General features: G+C 38.8%; 2 protein-coding genes across 2 annotated transcripts; one reads left to right on the top strand and one right to left on the bottom strand.

Moving 5' to 3' along the window:
• Positions 1 to 467: 467 nt before the first annotated feature.
• On the bottom strand, positions 468 to 10,384 carry actl6a (actin-like 6A). Its single transcript, XM_034080843.2, has 14 exons — positions 10,262 to 10,384; positions 8,608 to 8,684; positions 7,408 to 7,582; positions 5,554 to 5,654; positions 5,196 to 5,293; positions 4,937 to 5,031; positions 4,317 to 4,423; positions 3,715 to 3,804; positions 3,526 to 3,587; positions 3,041 to 3,155; positions 2,802 to 2,882; positions 1,905 to 2,000; positions 1,657 to 1,743; positions 468 to 1,086 (listed from the first exon to the last, which is right to left on the bottom strand). Exons 1-14 carry the CDS (start codon positions 10,284 to 10,286, stop codon positions 1,006 to 1,008), a joined length of 1,290 nt encoding a protein of 429 aa, XP_033936734.1. The 5' UTR covers positions 10,287 to 10,384; the 3' UTR covers positions 468 to 1,005.
• LOC117445293 (alpha-aminoadipic semialdehyde dehydrogenase-like) lies at positions 10,297 to 13,982 on the top strand. The gene is made up of 2 exons (XM_034080841.2): positions 10,297 to 10,531; positions 11,984 to 13,982. The coding sequence occupies exons 1-2, from the start codon at positions 10,384 to 10,386 to the stop codon at positions 13,615 to 13,617; spliced, it is 1,782 nt and encodes a 593-aa protein (XP_033936732.1). The 5' UTR covers positions 10,297 to 10,383; the 3' UTR covers positions 13,618 to 13,982.
• Positions 13,983 to 16,647: the final 2,665 nt, after the last annotated feature.

The raw sequence follows: 16,647 nt of genomic DNA on the forward strand, positions 1-16,647 counted from the left end.
TTAAAGGTAGGGTAGGTAAGAATGGAGAAACCACCTCGAGTGCGCTCGAATTTGAAAGTACACAACCGAAACAAATCTGCCTCTTCCTTCAGACTTTCTTACAGAGCCCCCCCTCCAACACACACGAACACGCACATGACCAATGAGGGAACGAGATGGAAGACTGACAGGCAGGTAGGCCATCCAGTTATCTGCCGAGGAAGATAATAGGTTGTGCTTTTTACAGCGCCACGGCTTCCACAGATGAAATATTTGTATATTTATTGGCAAACATTTAATGTATTCATTGCTATCGGGATGTTAAGAACATTCCATGGAATATAACAGTGTTCCTGAAGTGAATTACCTACCCCACCTTTAAGAATTCAACGTTACAATAATTTGATACGTTATAAAAATGTAATACAAGAATTAGAACAAAAAATACATTTACATTTTAAAGCAAGAAATTATACTTTCATCACATATTTAACAAAAACTGACTTTATTTTTAAAACACCATATGTGGCCAATGACAAGCAAAGTGAAAATTAAATACAGGTTTATATGACTTGACACCAATAAGCAGAGGCCAACTGTCTGGCCTCTGACGATCGTACGGACTACAGAAAGGCTTATGAACAGAAGACATCATTCACCCCAAACTGAAAGGTTGTTCCTCCAAATACATCACCCAAAGTTTACCTTCAAATTTTGTTTGTCAATGTCAGACAATTTTTTTTTTCTATAAAGATGGAGTGTTTCTACAAAACACAGACAATGTAAAGATTAGGTAACAAAGTGGCTGTAAAGAGACAAACAAAGGAAAGTAAACCCCATTTCATCATAGCAACAGTTTACTTTGCAGATGTCTGATTTCAAAATCTCAGACAGACTCTAAGATATTTTTTAAAACAAATCATACAAAATAAGAGTGATCATCTGTGGTCGTTCCTGAGTCCAGGGTCAAGGTTGGGTGACTCATGATGTTGAGCTTATGGAAAAAATGAGGGGCTGGATATCAAATCAAGGGCACTTCCTGTCTACACACTGCTTTCCTCCCTCTTCGTACTCCTGTTTGGAGATCCACATCTGCTGGAAGGTTCCCTGGAAAACACGGAAACATGTTTAGTTTGAATAAATCAGCGTAAAAGTAGGAGAGGCATGAATAAATACAGATAAAGCTGTCGAGCCACTTGGATGTGTGAATACAGTTCTTATGCATTTTGCAGCCACTATCAAATCAGTGGCTAAAAAAAAAGTAAACTGCAAACTTATTGAAATACAAGTTCTTACATGATCTTTAAAAAAAAAAAAAAAGGTGAAAACTGCAGAGAGGCTAAAACAATTGCCGGAAGTGATAACCAATAAGAATTAAACGTGGTGTAAACTGAAATGAAGATAATAATATAAATAATAAGTAATGGCAAAAGCATTTTGGCTCCAATCATCCAGATGTACAGAATAATCTTAAATTCTTTGGATATGAATGCCATGTCGCTGCTCTTTCAACACCTTTTGCTCCTTTTATTAAAAAAAACACTTCCTAGTATATAACTGCTTATTAAATTCACCAGATCTGGGCTTTCAATTGCATCATTGTGTTAGAGTTAGTTGTGTCCTTCATCTCAAGAACTACTGTCAGGGGAACTAGTTTGAACTGCAGTGTGTCCTTACGAGCGATGCCAGGATGGAGCCTCCTATCCAGGCACTGAACCGGCGCTCCACTGTAGTGTTGTTGGCGATCAGCTTCAGCCTCATGCTCTGCAAACCACAGACCAACAAGTTAAACTCAGACAGGAAGGAGAGTACGGTTTGATGGCTGTATTTCAAAGATCAGACCGCATACACCAATCTTTCATTAACCAAGGCCTATGATAAAAATCTTGAATCAGATGTGTGAGGGAGTTTTGGCATTCACTCACGGGAGGGGTTTTCTGTGAGAGTTCTCTGTTCAGTCGGTCTGTGAAGCCCGAAATGAGCGTGTTTCCTCCAGTCACCACCACACTGCCATAAAGACCCTGAGACACAAAGTCAAAAGGTTCAGCAAAGAGTTTCCATTTTAAAATAGCAACACTTGGGATAGGGCAATGGATAAATGAATTACCACAAATTGTAATATATTGATTTTTACTAATTTGCCCCAAATAGCCTTTTCTACTTGAGATGTGATTTTAATGTACTTGTTGACATCAGTACATATATTGCAATCACATACTGTTTCTCAATTGACTTGGACAGAACAACAAATACAAATTCAAGGCACTGTTGAAAGCATTTTAGTTGAAGCTACAGGTTTGTCTACATTTCACCTTTTATGAATCTACTTTTCCGGCTAAATGTATCATTAGGGCTGCTCAATTAATCGTATTTTAAATCGCGATTACGATTATGGCTTGCAACGATTACGAAAACAACTTAATCGAAATAAAACGATTATTTTTTAATTATTATTATATATATATATATTTATTTTTTATTAATTTATTTTTTTCAGTTGAATTATACTTAAAGTTCAGGGTAATCAACTGTTAAAAACATACTGTTCACATTTTTTTTCTCCAATAAATGGATGTTTTCAAAGTCAATGAATAATCACATTTAATAATCGCAATTACAATTATTGACCCAAATAATCGAGATTATGATTTTTGCCATAATCGAGCAGCCCTATGTATCATCAACAAAAGGGTTTAAGCTAGATGTGTTCAGTCATTTGATATGAATGACTATTAGAGGCCACATTTAAATGGATAAAAGTTCAACTGAAGTGTCGAAAAGGAAAAAATGTGTAACCCATATTTAAACATGTTGATATTCACCGGCCGGATGTCGATGTCACACATTCCCACGCTGGTCGTCACAACGTGGCCGACTCCCAACATGGTGTTTCCAGACAGGCCCTGAAGGGATCACAACAAAAAACATTAAATTACATTTTTTTTTTTTTTTTTTTAAAGGGATAGATTTCTCATGAAAAATGCCTTAAAGTTTAACAATCCTTGAGCAGCATGTTTAGCTAGTGCAGCTGCTCAGTTCCCTCCACCTTAATAGCACCCACCTTGGCATTGGAGGGGTCAAAGAGCCCCTCGGGGATCTTCAGCCTCTCAGCACCAAAGTCAGCGTTGTAGCCGTTGGGCAGCTCGTAGTGCACTGTGGGCATCTGTGCAGCAATCCTGATGAGAGAGGGGGGGGTTACTTGTAGAGATGCACTCGTTGATATTTTCTTGCCTGATTGTTGTTGTTTTTTCAAGTCGGAGCTTCTGATTCTGATTTAAATTTCCTTTTTTTTCTAAGAACAATAATGTACAGCATACAGACAGGTTTTTGTAACTTCTATCTCATAAAAAAAAACAGTAAATAACTTTAATAGCAGAACTGACTGCTCCAAGTTACAGGACCCTTTGATCGGACGACATCATTAAATTGAGATGAAGTTGACATTTGAACCTAATCTAAAAAGAGACTTACTTTTGGCATGCACACCTCAACAGAAGCTGAGGGTTCAAGTAAAGTATAATGTTATTGACATATTAAGTTGCTTACTGTTCATCATATGGAGAGTCCGACACCTGCAGCACAGCTTGCTGGAAGTCCTGGATCACGCACTGCAAACATTAAGAAAGGACAAGTTGGCACACATTTATCAAAACACAACGCACACCAGCCAAATCTACAATTCATTCATTTATTAGGGATACAACAAATGTCAAGGAGTACACGTGTGCTGCTTACGTTACACATGTAGTTGTGCCATGAGCGGGTGACTTGAGGAAGTTTCTCTTTTTTCTTCCAGCTGGCTGCTGATCCCTCTCGCACTCCATCCTGTCATGTAAAGAAGCAAAGAGTGAATTGAAGTCTCTCTTTTTAAAATTTGCAGATTTTTGTATTTGTTTTATAAACTTGGACAAGTGTGCTACTGAGTCTAGGCTGGTTCTACATGTATCCGGCACTCTTAGTTTTCCCTTTAAATATTTAATCACTCTATACTGTTTTATGATATATATCTAATGGACAACAAAGTTATTACGATCACCCTGACAAATTGTATATTTTAATGCTTTAACATAACTTTCCAAACCAGTAAATCCAATTAAAATGCACATAGGAAAATCAGATCATACAGTATTAACAAGAACAAACTTGCATTACTGTATAATTGATTTGATCAAAAAATACGTTTACTGAATTAGCAAAGACACATTTGTTAATATAAAAATATTTGACCGGCAGCATCTTCACCTGTCCTGCACCCTAATGCAACTTAGTATAGAATAATGCTAAATATTTCTACTAGATTATTAAAAATAAGATGGGCTAAAGTCATGTTATCTTACCTTTGATGCAATCATGTACGGGGGGATTATTTCAGCATTTAACTCTTGAAACAGCTCCCGACACTGCATGCTCATGAAGTCTCCAGCCAGGGGCGATTTGACAATGCCTGTCAGAGAGAATGCAAAACACATTATTGGAAGGGCTGCAGTAAATCTCATCCAAGTTCGCATTATATGCATTAACTCCCCACTTCATGTCTCAAAAGAATTAGCAATCTCCTGAATCAATCTCTTTCATTGCAGCTCAAAATCTAACAGCTGTGTATCAGAACGTAGGTTTTTTAGTCAACACAGTTTAGTTTGGTCCTCAAAAGTCATTCAAATCTTAAATAGGTGAAAACTTGATGGCGCGCAGAAAATCCCTCTAGCCCAAAAATAATCTATAATGGCAAAAGAAGCTTATTAAATACGAACATTTGTAGGAACAGCTGCCTTAACTGAGATGCATCCTCCAACCAGCAGAGGGCAACATCAAACATAGAAGGTAGCACATGCTTCAATGAAGGATTATACCTTTTCGAATACTGTTGATTTCCCTTACTTGGTTGATATGCAAAGCAGGTCAACTCTGCATGTAGATTATATACACTAATGACGAAGGATTTATGATAATTGTTCACCTTGCTGCAGGACGTAGCCATCATGCACTGGAATGGCTGTGGTGTGCGTGGCGCCGCTGTCCAGGACCAAGCCTGTAGATCGCCCATTGGCAAAGCTGAGACACTCAGAGTAAAGGAAATGTAATACACTTCAAAATGTAACAGATGCATTACTAGCTGAGCATTCTTCAGTAAAGAAACAGTACTCCAATAAAGGGTTTAAAGGCAAAGATTTGCTCTTTCTCTAATTATTTTCCAGATGGAGTGTGGTAAAGGATACGCAGACAAAACAGCGGATTTGCAGAGGAAGAAGGCAGGAATGTTGTAATGTTCAAACATCAGCTCTGTTAGTTTCTCTCTTTTTGCTCGTGTGTTCCACTGCGGAGACAACGCAGAAAAAGGGCTGCTTACAACAGATTCTCAACACATTTCTTCATGAGGTGAGGAGGTCACTCATCAAATGTGGATTACAGCACAAACAAACAAAATCACCAGCCACAATAAGTATTTAAATAACAACTTTTAAACACTTAATAGTCTGCCAGCGCTTTGCTGTTGGCAGAAAAATGTAAACAATTTGAATACAGTTTGTCCTTGGTATAGTGACAGTAGTACAAGTAGCCTGTGTTCAGACTCACCGATGCTTCTGACATGAGCACTGGATGCAGGCTGGGCTCAGACTTGAAGTGCATCTTGTAGGTGTGATCCAAAATGGCCTGAAAACTGTCCCAATCCTCAACTGTAAAGGGGAAGGAAGAGAAAGCAAGGACAAGGCTTCTTAAATGTGAAAACACTGACAAATAACTGCCGATTTACTATTTCAGATTCAAGATTCAAAGCTTTTATTGTCATTCGTACATAGCTACAGTGTAGTTATGTCGATGAAAATCTTAGGTCACAGGCTCCTCCAACAGTGCAACACAATGAAACAGATAAAACAGTGCAAGTAATTACAATAAAATAGAATAGAAGTAGTACCATAAGGGTCTATATACAAGTGATAAATCATTTGTAAGTTGCAAACAGGTGAATGTTATGGATGTTCTTAGTTCAGGTGTTTAACAGCCGTATGGCCTGTGGAATGAAACTGTCCCTGAGTCTGGTGGTTTCCTTTTTTGAGTTATTATAGGTGAAAGTAAAAGCATCCTCTTTTTGGAAATAATGTGCTGTATGGTGGAAACCTAAATACAAAATATGGGTGTTTTAAACTGAGGACAATCCTTATATGTTCTTTACCATTGGAAAAGTCATGTTCACAAACATAGAAAAATTTCAAGCACATATTAGCTAGGTCTTGAAAAACCTCTTTATAAAAAGGAATCTATTTATTTTTTCAGTTACAGACCTACGTCACAAAATAAATGTATCTATCATCGTCATAACTGGGTCAGATGGTGAAGAAAATAGTGCGATGATGATCTTTTTTAGATAATAATTTGAGCGTCAGGCACCGATGTTCCAGGTCAGCCCTCAGAGGGAGCCTGAAGTCCCACAGCGCTGTCCTGCTGCAATTAATTTGGTGTCACACTTATGGTTTCTCTAAATAGCCTCACACCAAACTCCACTGGACCAGATTCTGAAGAGCATCATCCGCTAGGTCAGTGCACCGGCATACTTATAATACTGAGGTGACTAAAATCAAACACACCAGCAAAAGGTGGCTTTCATAGAACAGGATGTAATGCTTTTGACAAAGCAGACATAATTAGACAATTTACTAATCGATTAACAGATGGGGGGGGAAATGAATAACTGTTCTGAAAAATGTATCGTAATGAGCATTTAAAACTTTTATTAAATGTAGTTTTTGTAGACTAAAGACATCATTTATAAACAATAATAAAAATGTAGTTGATCAGCCAAATATTTGTCTGTTGCAGGCTTTGCTTTGGATAAAAAGAGTCGTACAAAAGCATGGGGAAATAATCCAAAATCCAAGAGTGAGTTCAAGTTCAGCACCAAGGACAGCTCAGGGCATGCGACCCACATCTGGTTTTGAATGCCTGACACACCCATGACGAAGAAGATGACGAAGAACAAACAAGGATGGGAAAGTATTATGACTATCAAGCAGACATGGCAGTGAACCCAAGACGGAGAGGGTCTGTCTTCCACTAAAAGGACACTATAGGCTCATGTTGGAGCTCATGTTAATGAGTTATCTTGGTCTTCAAATAACCTCATTAATATTGATGATGAACAGCAGTCATCTATAGTTCATCTACGAAGATGGATCGCAGTCAGACGAAAGTAGTCTAATTATGGTTATGGATCAAGCAGACAGGATTATCAATATTCATTGGAAAGTTTACATCACAGACCAAGATAAAAGGGGGGGTTATACAAACCCCTCATGTATGTTCATAAGGGTTGTAAGCACTGCAGATAAGCAGAAGACAGCCTGGCAAATCCCTTAGACTAACACAAGTACACGGCAATTAAATACCTTAATGTTCTTTAATAATAATTGCATGCCATGAATCAACACTCACTCATGCCATTCTTGAGCGGAGACATGACCTCCATGCTCTCCCGGGGTACCCTCAGCTGGTTGGTATCAATAAAGTAGGTGGTGCCACTCTGCTTGGTCTTTTCACCATCCGTCTCCATTGGCGTGCTGCCATCCTCTCGGTCGAGGGTCACGCCTATCACCGTAGGGAAGTCCGCCTGAGCCGATACAAAACAGGACACAATACAGGTTATGACACTCAAAAAGGGACTTATTGTGTGCACCACTGTGTCACCAGACAGAAGGAAGTGTGCATCTACGGTCAAAGGGTTTGCTGGTGTATTCAAGTAGAACAAAATCCTAAATCCTATATTAAACAGCTCACAAAATGCTCTGTGGATCATCTTGAGTAACTGGGTCATGATGTCTACTTTTGTAAATTGTAATATTTTTTAGTTTTGAAATATTCCACACGCCTCTTATTTGATAGTGTTTTATTAAAAAAACATCATCTATACCTATACTTTTGCTTTAACAATGTACATTTCCTCTGCGAGGATCCTTGTGTCAAAATATAATCATGTCAAATGTTGTTTTTTTGAGAAACGTGAATTCAGTTGTTGAATAGAGAGTTCTTGTTCTTCAATACACATACAATTGATTAAAGTCGAAACTATAAGGCCTTTAAAAATGGTAATAAAGTATATTGTGTAGAATATCAGATGTATTGTTATCTGTTTGGATTTCTCAAAGGCACCAAATTGGGTATTGATAATTTGGGAATTTCACTGGGTGTCAATAACTACATATCTGTTTTTTCGTAACATCCCTAATAAGTAAAATATATTATATTTGAAAACAGGAAAGTGTAAAGATGGTGATGATAGGTTGGGGTTAAGCATTATATCACACAAAGTATACAATATAACTGAATGTTATACCATATGATGACCAGTACATCCAATCGGGGGTATTTTCACAGGGCCAATATTACAGAGATAAATGCCATCTTTAACATTTCTCTTATCCAACTGATATTTATACAATCAACATTCTACCTAAATTATAGATAATTCAAAACCTAAGGAAGCATCCAGAAAGATCTGAACTGAATTCATGCCGCCTGTCTCCAGGGTGACAGCCCTCATTTCTTGACATTGACAGACACCAGGAGGGAAGATAAGGATGCTCAGAGGAAGACAAATGCACATAGTTAATCAGGTCATCTGAGTGATCCACTTACCTTGGGACAGTCTTCTCCTGCATAGCCAGCTCTTACAGTGTATGAGCCAATGTCGAACACCAGAGCTCCCACCTCATCTGCAAAGAATCACAACAAATGTGAATTAAACTCTAAAAACAAAATATATATATATATATATATAGACCTGAGAGGTTAGTACGTATAGTTTACCTCCTCATCAAATACATACATACTTTGTTTGGCACATTGATAAATCTGTGCTCGATCCACATGTTGGTTATTAATGCCTCGCCAATTAAATCGAAATGTTAACTAAGTGTGGAAATCTGAATCAAAATAGTTCTTAAGATAAAATACAGAAAGTAAATTAATTACTTTAACTAAATAATAACACCATTTATTGACCCTGATGCAGAGGCTATTGATTGTTAAACTAACTCCTCTGATACGATAAATGGCAAGCTCTATAATGTACAATAAACATTGTTTTAACTTCTGAAATGTGGTGTGAAAATGAAAATCACAAGTGGAATTGTTATATATCAGCTTAGTATGTTGTACATACTAACATTTTACTTTTATGACACATTTTATGACACACCCCTCAACTTTCACAAATTTGCGACACAGGCTGTTTTTCTGGATTTGTCAGATCTATTAAATAATAGTAATAATAATAATACATGTTATTTATATAGTGCTTTTCCTGGTGCTTAAAGCTAAATAAAGTGTTTTAGTATATTGTACAGTCCAAAGCATCTCAAACTTTTAAACTCCATTACACCAGAATACAAACAATACCATAAAACAGGGTCCTCTCTGTAAAGCAATGTGGATAATAATTTGTAAAGGTCAACTTGCAACCCATTTGTTGATTACATTAAATTGTGGGTCGGGTTTTGCAAGGTGCAATATGTTCTGTATTCCCTGAGCTTTATTATTCATCCCTGCATGCATACTTATATGGGAATGCCCCATTATACTTCTTAAAAATATACTAATTACTCTGCATTTGTGTGAATGCATGTTAATATGTTCAGTGTAAATCTGCCCATTTACGTATAATCAGTCTAATATTGTATACTATTCTTAATAGTTGCTGTATATTTACTTCTAAACATCTATAAAACTTTGTAAATGTAGAGATCTGATCTGCAATGATGCTAGTGAAGCTTATTTGAATGGCATATTAAAGTACCAAAAACAACCGATCCATCTAATAAAGAAGTTATTAAGTTCTGCAAAAATACATTTGAAGTTTTATCTTCGATTACATAATGTCAACAGAGAGGTTAAGATGTAGAGACCTTATCCCGAAAAAAGGTTATATCAAGCATAATGGAAACATGTATCTCCAACTCCAAGAAAGCTTTAACAACGTTACACAAACGGAACTGAATGTGAGATCGGGACACACACTTTCATTCATTTCCTTGCTAGCTAGCTGGCTAGCTAAGCCACACCGGAGTTACAGGGTTGTTACATAAACAAACCTAAGATCAAGCCACAACACTACGCACTTAACATTGTAAATGCATATATTCTTAAAAACAATTAAAGATGTTCGCAAGAATGTTGCTTCAGTCTACCGCGGAGCTAAACGTTAGCACAGATAGCATAGCAAGCTAACTTTAAAGCTGGCTAAAGCGTGTATAACGGTTTCGTTTTATTTTAATCATTAGAGCCCACTCACCGCCTCCATACACTCCGCCACTCATGGTTTGGATTATCTCAACGGCAACAATCTTAATATAAGTTATTAAAGCAGAAACACAACCGCTAAACGGTTAATCACAACAAAGGGAGTACGTTAGCATGGATCAATCTAACAAAGCAGGCGCCACACGTCGGACCAATCAGGACGCAGCACAGCGTGGGTACTTCCGCTTCAGCTGTGACGGAAACATCCTGCAAGAACTTCCATGCTCTGAAGTGGACGTGGCCCTGCGTTCTTTATATCAACGTGAGTGAAAAACTGATACATAAGAAGCACTAACTTACTTTTAACCATTACAAAGTTATGTGTGTGAAGTGTAAGAGCATGTAACGCTAAGGTGATGTTAGTGAATGTTTACTGCAGGACCTTGGCTCACGGTCGTTTAGACTAAACAAGATTGACGCTGATCTCGGCAACCATGTCACTTCAAGCTGCAAAAGTAGCAACACTACTACTTATTTGCAATATCTGAAATGCTAACTTCGCATTATTATTTGTAGTGTGTATATTCAGTGATATTGTAATTTCTTACTGTTTGGTTTTTATGTTCTTAGTTCCATATTTAAAGTCCAATTTTGCACAGCCTCGTGGTTGTCCAAAGTTGGGTTAATGCGCAAGCGCACAGGTAGTAAAATGTTGAGTAACTTGTTTGCTAAATATTTTAAGTCTATGAAGATGTATCAGTTTATAATTGATAGACTATCCAACTCCACAAGCATGAGTAATATCTATGTTCACTTCATGCTATGTTGTATACAGGCACATATTTTATATGAGAATAAAATGCATCTTCAGTATTGATCTATTGTATAGTGAAAAAAAGCAATGGAGCCCAAGGTGACCTCTCAAAAGTGCCTTTTTAGTGTCACCAACAGTGCAAAACACGAAGAGATTTGTTTTCATTACATTGACAACTATCAAAAGCAGAACATGTATTTACATTTTAAACCTTTGAAACCACTGGATATTTGGTACAGTAAAATTGGGAAACGTGATATCAATTAACACATTTGTTGTAGATTAATCTTAAATCAATATGGTTCATTTTGATTAATCGACTTGTCTTTTCGGAACGAATAAGAATATCTTTCACAATTCTGTTATGTAAATGTATGCATACCTAGGAATCAATATAACTAAAAGTTCCTATTTTTATACCAGCAGTCTCTGGTCAACACCTGTTGACTGTCGTCATTCCCTGAAGGACATTAACTGTGTCCTGCATACGGCTATGACGCAGTTCAAGCAATTTTTTGAAGTAGTTCATTCATTTTGAAATTGAACGTTAACTTTTGAGTTTGAAAACAGCAGATATGGATTTGAATTGTCCCGTAATTGATTAATCAATTGACGTTCAAATGCTAAGATATTACTTTGATAATCATGTAATTGAATTTTGAATCTATGAAACAGATATTCTATGATTCAGGATTTGCAAATGTGATAATTTGTATAGTTTTCCTTTTTTTTAATTTTAAACTGAATAATATATGATTTTTCGAAATGTTATTGACTAAACCATTGCTCAATATATCTAAAATACTTCATCAACAGAATAATAACTATGAAGGTTCCAGCTCTAAACATAACAAGCTCACCTGAAAGCTTTTCTTAGATTGTTCTGTCAACAATCCTTTATACATGAGCTTCAATTTTTTTTAACTTGTAAAATAACTTTTTAACTTGGTTTACTTCCAGCACCCATGCAGCGCTGCCTCACCCTGACTTTTGCCCGTCACAACCGGCTCCTATTGAGAAACAAATTTGCATCTGCCCACTGCCAGCAGTCAGCAGCCATGTCAGGTCTCCTCATCAGCCAGCCCAAATACTCCTGGCTGAAAGAGCTGGGCCTGTCTGAGGACAACCCTGGCGTTTACAATGGGAGCTGGGGAGGCAGCGGCGAGGTCATCACTTCATACTGTCCTGCCAACAATGAGCCAATCGCCAGAGTGACCCAGGCCACCATGGCAGAATATGAAGAAACTGTCCAGAAGACGAAGGAGGCTTGGAAGATATGGGCAGATATTCCAGCTCCCAAAAGAGGGGAGATAGTGAGGCAGATTGGAGATGCACTTAGAAAGAAGATTAACGTCCTTGGGAGTCTGGTGTCTCTAGAAATGGGCAAAATCTATATTGAGGGAGTGGGAGAAGTTCAGGAATACGTTGATGTCTGTGATTATGCTGTTGGTCTGTCAAGAATGATTGGTGGGCCAATGCTGCCATCAGAGAGACCAGGACATGCCCTGATCGAACAGTGGAACCCAGTTGGTCTCGTCGGTATCATCACTGCCTTCAACTTCCCAGTGGCTGTCTACGGCTGGAACAACGCCATAGCTCTGACCTGTGGCAACGTCTGCCTCTGGAAAGGAGCTCCAACCACACCCCTTACAAGTGTTGCAGTTTCTAAGATCGTGGCCGAGGTGCTGGAGCGGAACAACCTGCCTGGTGCTATCTGCTCCATGACCTGCGGAGGTGCTGATATCGGCTCAGCCATGGCGAAGGATGAGCGGGTGGATCTGGTGTCGTTCACCGGAAGCACTACCGTTGGCAAGATGGTGGCCATGACGGTGCAGGATAGGTTCGGTCGTAAGCTTCTGGAACTCGGTGGTAATAATGCTATCATCGTGTTTGAGGATGCTGACCTGAATCTTGTGGTGCCCGCCTCCGTCTTTGCAGCTGTGGGAACCGCTGGCCAGCGCTGCACCACCACCAGGAGGCTGATGCTGCACGAGAGCGTCCACGACACAGTGGTTGAGAGGGTCGCCAAGGCCTACAAACAAGTCAGAATTGGAGACCCCTGGGATCCCACCACCCTTTATGGGCCTCTGCACACCAAACAAGCTGTGGATCAGTATCTGGCAGCTATTGAGCAGGCCAAGCAGCAGGGTGGCACTGTCGTCTATGGCGGAAAGGTGATGGACCGCCCCGGAAACTATGTAGAGCCCACCATCATCACAGGGCTTGCGCATGACGCTCCCATTGTCCACACTGAAACCTTTGTCCCCATACTGTACGTCCTCAAGTTCAAGACAGAGGAGGAGGCGTTCGCCTGGAACAACGAGGTGCAGCAGGGCCTGTCCAGCAGCATCTTCACCAAAGATATGGGTAGAGTTTTCCGTTGGCTGGGGCCCAAAGGATCCGACTGCGGCATCGTGAATGTCAATATTCCTACAAGTGGAGCCGAGATCGGAGGAGCCTTTGGTGGAGAGAAACACACGGGAGGCGGAAGAGAGTCTGGCAGTGACTCCTGGAAGCAGTACATGAGGCGTTCAACCTGCACGATAAACTACAGCAAGGATCTTCCTCTGGCCCAGGGAATCAAGTTTGAGTAAAGCATTCAATGATCCCAAAAAGACAACACTAAGTGTTTTAGAGGCAGAGTGTTACCCAACAAATGCTAGACAGTTATCATTGCATTTCTGCATTCTGAAAATTCCGTTAGAGTTTAACAAAATGTCTAATCATTTGGGATCGGTTTAATTTTTGTCGTTTATCAGATATTTCTATGGTTGTAGCATCAGATATTAATCCTTGTATAAAAAAGGTTCATGGTTAAAGGTCAAATACTGTTCCCCCACTTGTTGGTGTGCACTTTTCTACTAGCACTTACAAAGTTTAAGTGCTAGCTGTCTATAACAGATACTATATGTACGGTGTAAAAAAAGAATAAATGATACCTTTTATTTTGGAAGAACAACTGGCGTGAACTCATTCATGTGTAGATGAAATCATTGGAGTGCATTTTGGCATTGATAAATGAAATTGTGTCATTAACATTTCAAACTTAAAAGAGGTAGCTATTAAAACACTAACTCAATTAAATGCTTTGTCTACATCTAAAGCACCCTATAACAGAATATGCTTTCCAGACAATGGAAAAAATACTTGATGTTGACATTTGGAGTGTGCTGAAATTTTTTTTAATCAACTTTCATAAAGGGGATTTGAAGAAGAACCAGGAGTCCCTTACACCTGGACCAGTACGACATCAGAACATAGAATTTGTAGCTCTCTAATCTTTATCGTTTTTCCCCTGGGTCAATCAAGTATCAAAAGCCATTGAATTTTTTTTAGCAATATAACAAGTTTCTCAAACACCCATTACAATACATTTCCAATTACGTTTGACATCCTCTGTAACGGGTTGCATCTTAAAATAAAAAACAATGAAAGACTATTTTGGTATTATATTCTGATTTGACATAGTAGCATGCACAATAGATTAGAATGACTAACACTGAGGGCACTAAATTGAATTCAGCCATTAGTCCGTTTTATTATTTGCACCTGCGATTTAACCACCATGACATCACAGACGTTGAATTGTCTTCAATGAAAAATTTCAATAGGGATAGGATCTCAGTATCTTCTATTGTAAAGTATATCACTATAGTATTAAAGACCAAAATCTCTTGTCCCTTTAATAGAAATACTACTCCATCTCCCATCCGCCATGCCATCCATATGCTCACCCTCCCACTCGGCATTTCTCTGCCTCATACTCCAGCTCGGTCTCTCTCTCTCTCTGCATGTACTGCTCCTCCCAGCAACATCTCAGCTGAAAGGCAGAACTGAAACGACAGCGCTCTGTACGACTCATAATCGAAGCCATTTAGGAAGTATGCAGAAAACGCTCCCTCTGCTACTCATCTGAATTGGAAAAGGTAGAAAAGCTTTGATTATTTGCCTAATTTTAGAGGTTTGGGGTATGCATTAGTGTGCACATTGTCTTGTGTTTCCTCTGGATATATTCATATTATTAATTTGAAATGAACGTAAATGTATATCTTGGTAAAAAAATCCAAGCAAACCAGTTTGAAATAATAGTTATATTCAAGACGAGCTCAAAGGAAGCCCTTCAATGTGGACGTGGATCATAATTTCAGTTAATACAGACTTGGGTGTGGAGCCCAAGCTAACAGTTAAGTCACCACTGCAGAACTACAGTATACAGAGGAATCACTGGTGGCTGGTATTTTGGTTGTGAGCTCATTAAACCGATCTATCATCAAAGGTTATGCTTGGCGACTAGGAGGTAATGCCTTATTTCGTGCTCTGAGGGGGGCACTAAAATGTCTTCTGGGCTCATGGTTATACATTAATGATCATCTGGTGTCCTATTAGTCGCAGCTATAACAGGATGCATTTGAATAAGGTTAGCACATTAGGGTTGTTCCTCGCTTCCCTTAAAAACAAATCCCATGCAAGGCTTGTGTGATTCACTTCTTTGGAAACTCAGAACATGTTAGTTCATGCTTTATGTTGCTTGTTGCACCTCTGATTTACAGAAGTGTCTGGGATTCCCCTGGACTGAAACACTCTCACTTCTTCTCTTTGCACATTTCCTCTGCAGCTTCTCCCTGAAACAAAAAGCCATACACGCCTGTCATACTCATGCTGCTGTTAATTGACTCTTTCATGTACATTTTACTCATGTAACAGGTGCTTACATTTGGGCAAATTATAATAAAGATGGGTATGAAATATTTGTATGTCTTTTAGTAACAGGATAGTCTTTTTAGCTATTAGATATTGTGTTCACCTGTTCAGCAATTTATATGTGCATATTTTTTTATAATTCTGTTCTCGAAAGGAGACAAACCGGAGTTTTTTTTTGTTAAATGTATTGCAGCAAGATTAAAATAGTTTTGTTGATGTCCCTCCTGTAGTACAAAACGAAGACATCATAATTCTCTACTGCGTGTACATGCCTCTGTTCTGCTGTATTCACTTGGACAGCAACAGTGCTTGGCCTTTGCCATCAGCAAGCCTGACTCCACAATCGGTGTCCCGATAGTGAGACTCCAACAGAACATGAGAGGCATTATCACAGAAATGATGAGGGCTCTTCACAAAGCTGCCGCTGTGACAGTCTCTCATGGGCCAACAACAGCACAGAGATTAGACAAGAACCTGATACAGGGACAGAGCAAACTACTGGTAGTTACGCTCTAGACTTACACATGATTTGAAGTGATCTCTTCTGAGAAGCTACACGTGAATGTCAGTGTGGATTCTTGTTACGTGTTCAACAAAGGATCTGGGGATGGATAGCTGATGTGCCAGAACTCAATTGTTGTTCTTGTTCAGATGCAGTCCTATCAACCATACATTCTGATTCACATACAGTGGTGGAAGTTTTATGATTTTTTGCCCCTGCAAAATAACATGCACAATAGCAGCACACATGAGCCAATACCACAAGAGTACATATATTTACAAACAGTATTAACAATTTTCAAAAAGACAATGTGTTGTTTAAAGAGATAGTTCCTCAGCAGCGTTTGATTCAAGATGGATAATTTCAATTGGGCTGGTCAAACCCAAGCTCTGCAAGTCAGCAAGTAAAACCCTGAAACTGT

The sequence above is a fragment of the Pseudochaenichthys georgianus genome, chromosome 4, assembly GCF_902827115.2.
Source record: "Pseudochaenichthys georgianus chromosome 4, fPseGeo1.2, whole genome shotgun sequence".
NCBI lineage: Eukaryota > Metazoa > Chordata > Actinopteri > Perciformes > Channichthyidae > Pseudochaenichthys > Pseudochaenichthys georgianus.

Bases quoted from the DNA above. Each gene is read 5' to 3' on its own strand.
- LOC117445293 (XM_034080841.2), top strand. From the start codon at position 10,384: ATGGATCAATCTAACAAAGCAGGCGCCACACGTCGGACCAATCAGGAC. The intron at 10,532-11,983 runs GTGAGTGAAAAA...GTTTACTTCCAG, and splicing joins CCTGCGTTCTTTATATCAAC to CACCCATGCAGCGCTGCCTC.
- actl6a (XM_034080843.2), bottom strand. From the start codon at position 10,286: ATGAGTGGCGGAGTGTATGGAGGCG. The intron at 5,032-5,195 runs GTATCCTTTACC...TGAGTGTCTCAG, and splicing joins AAATCCGCTGTTTTGTCTGC to CTTTGCCAATGGGCGATCTA. The intron at 3,156-3,525 runs GTAAGCAACTTA...CTCTCTCATCAG, and splicing joins GACTCTCCATATGATGAACA to GATTGCTGCACAGATGCCCA.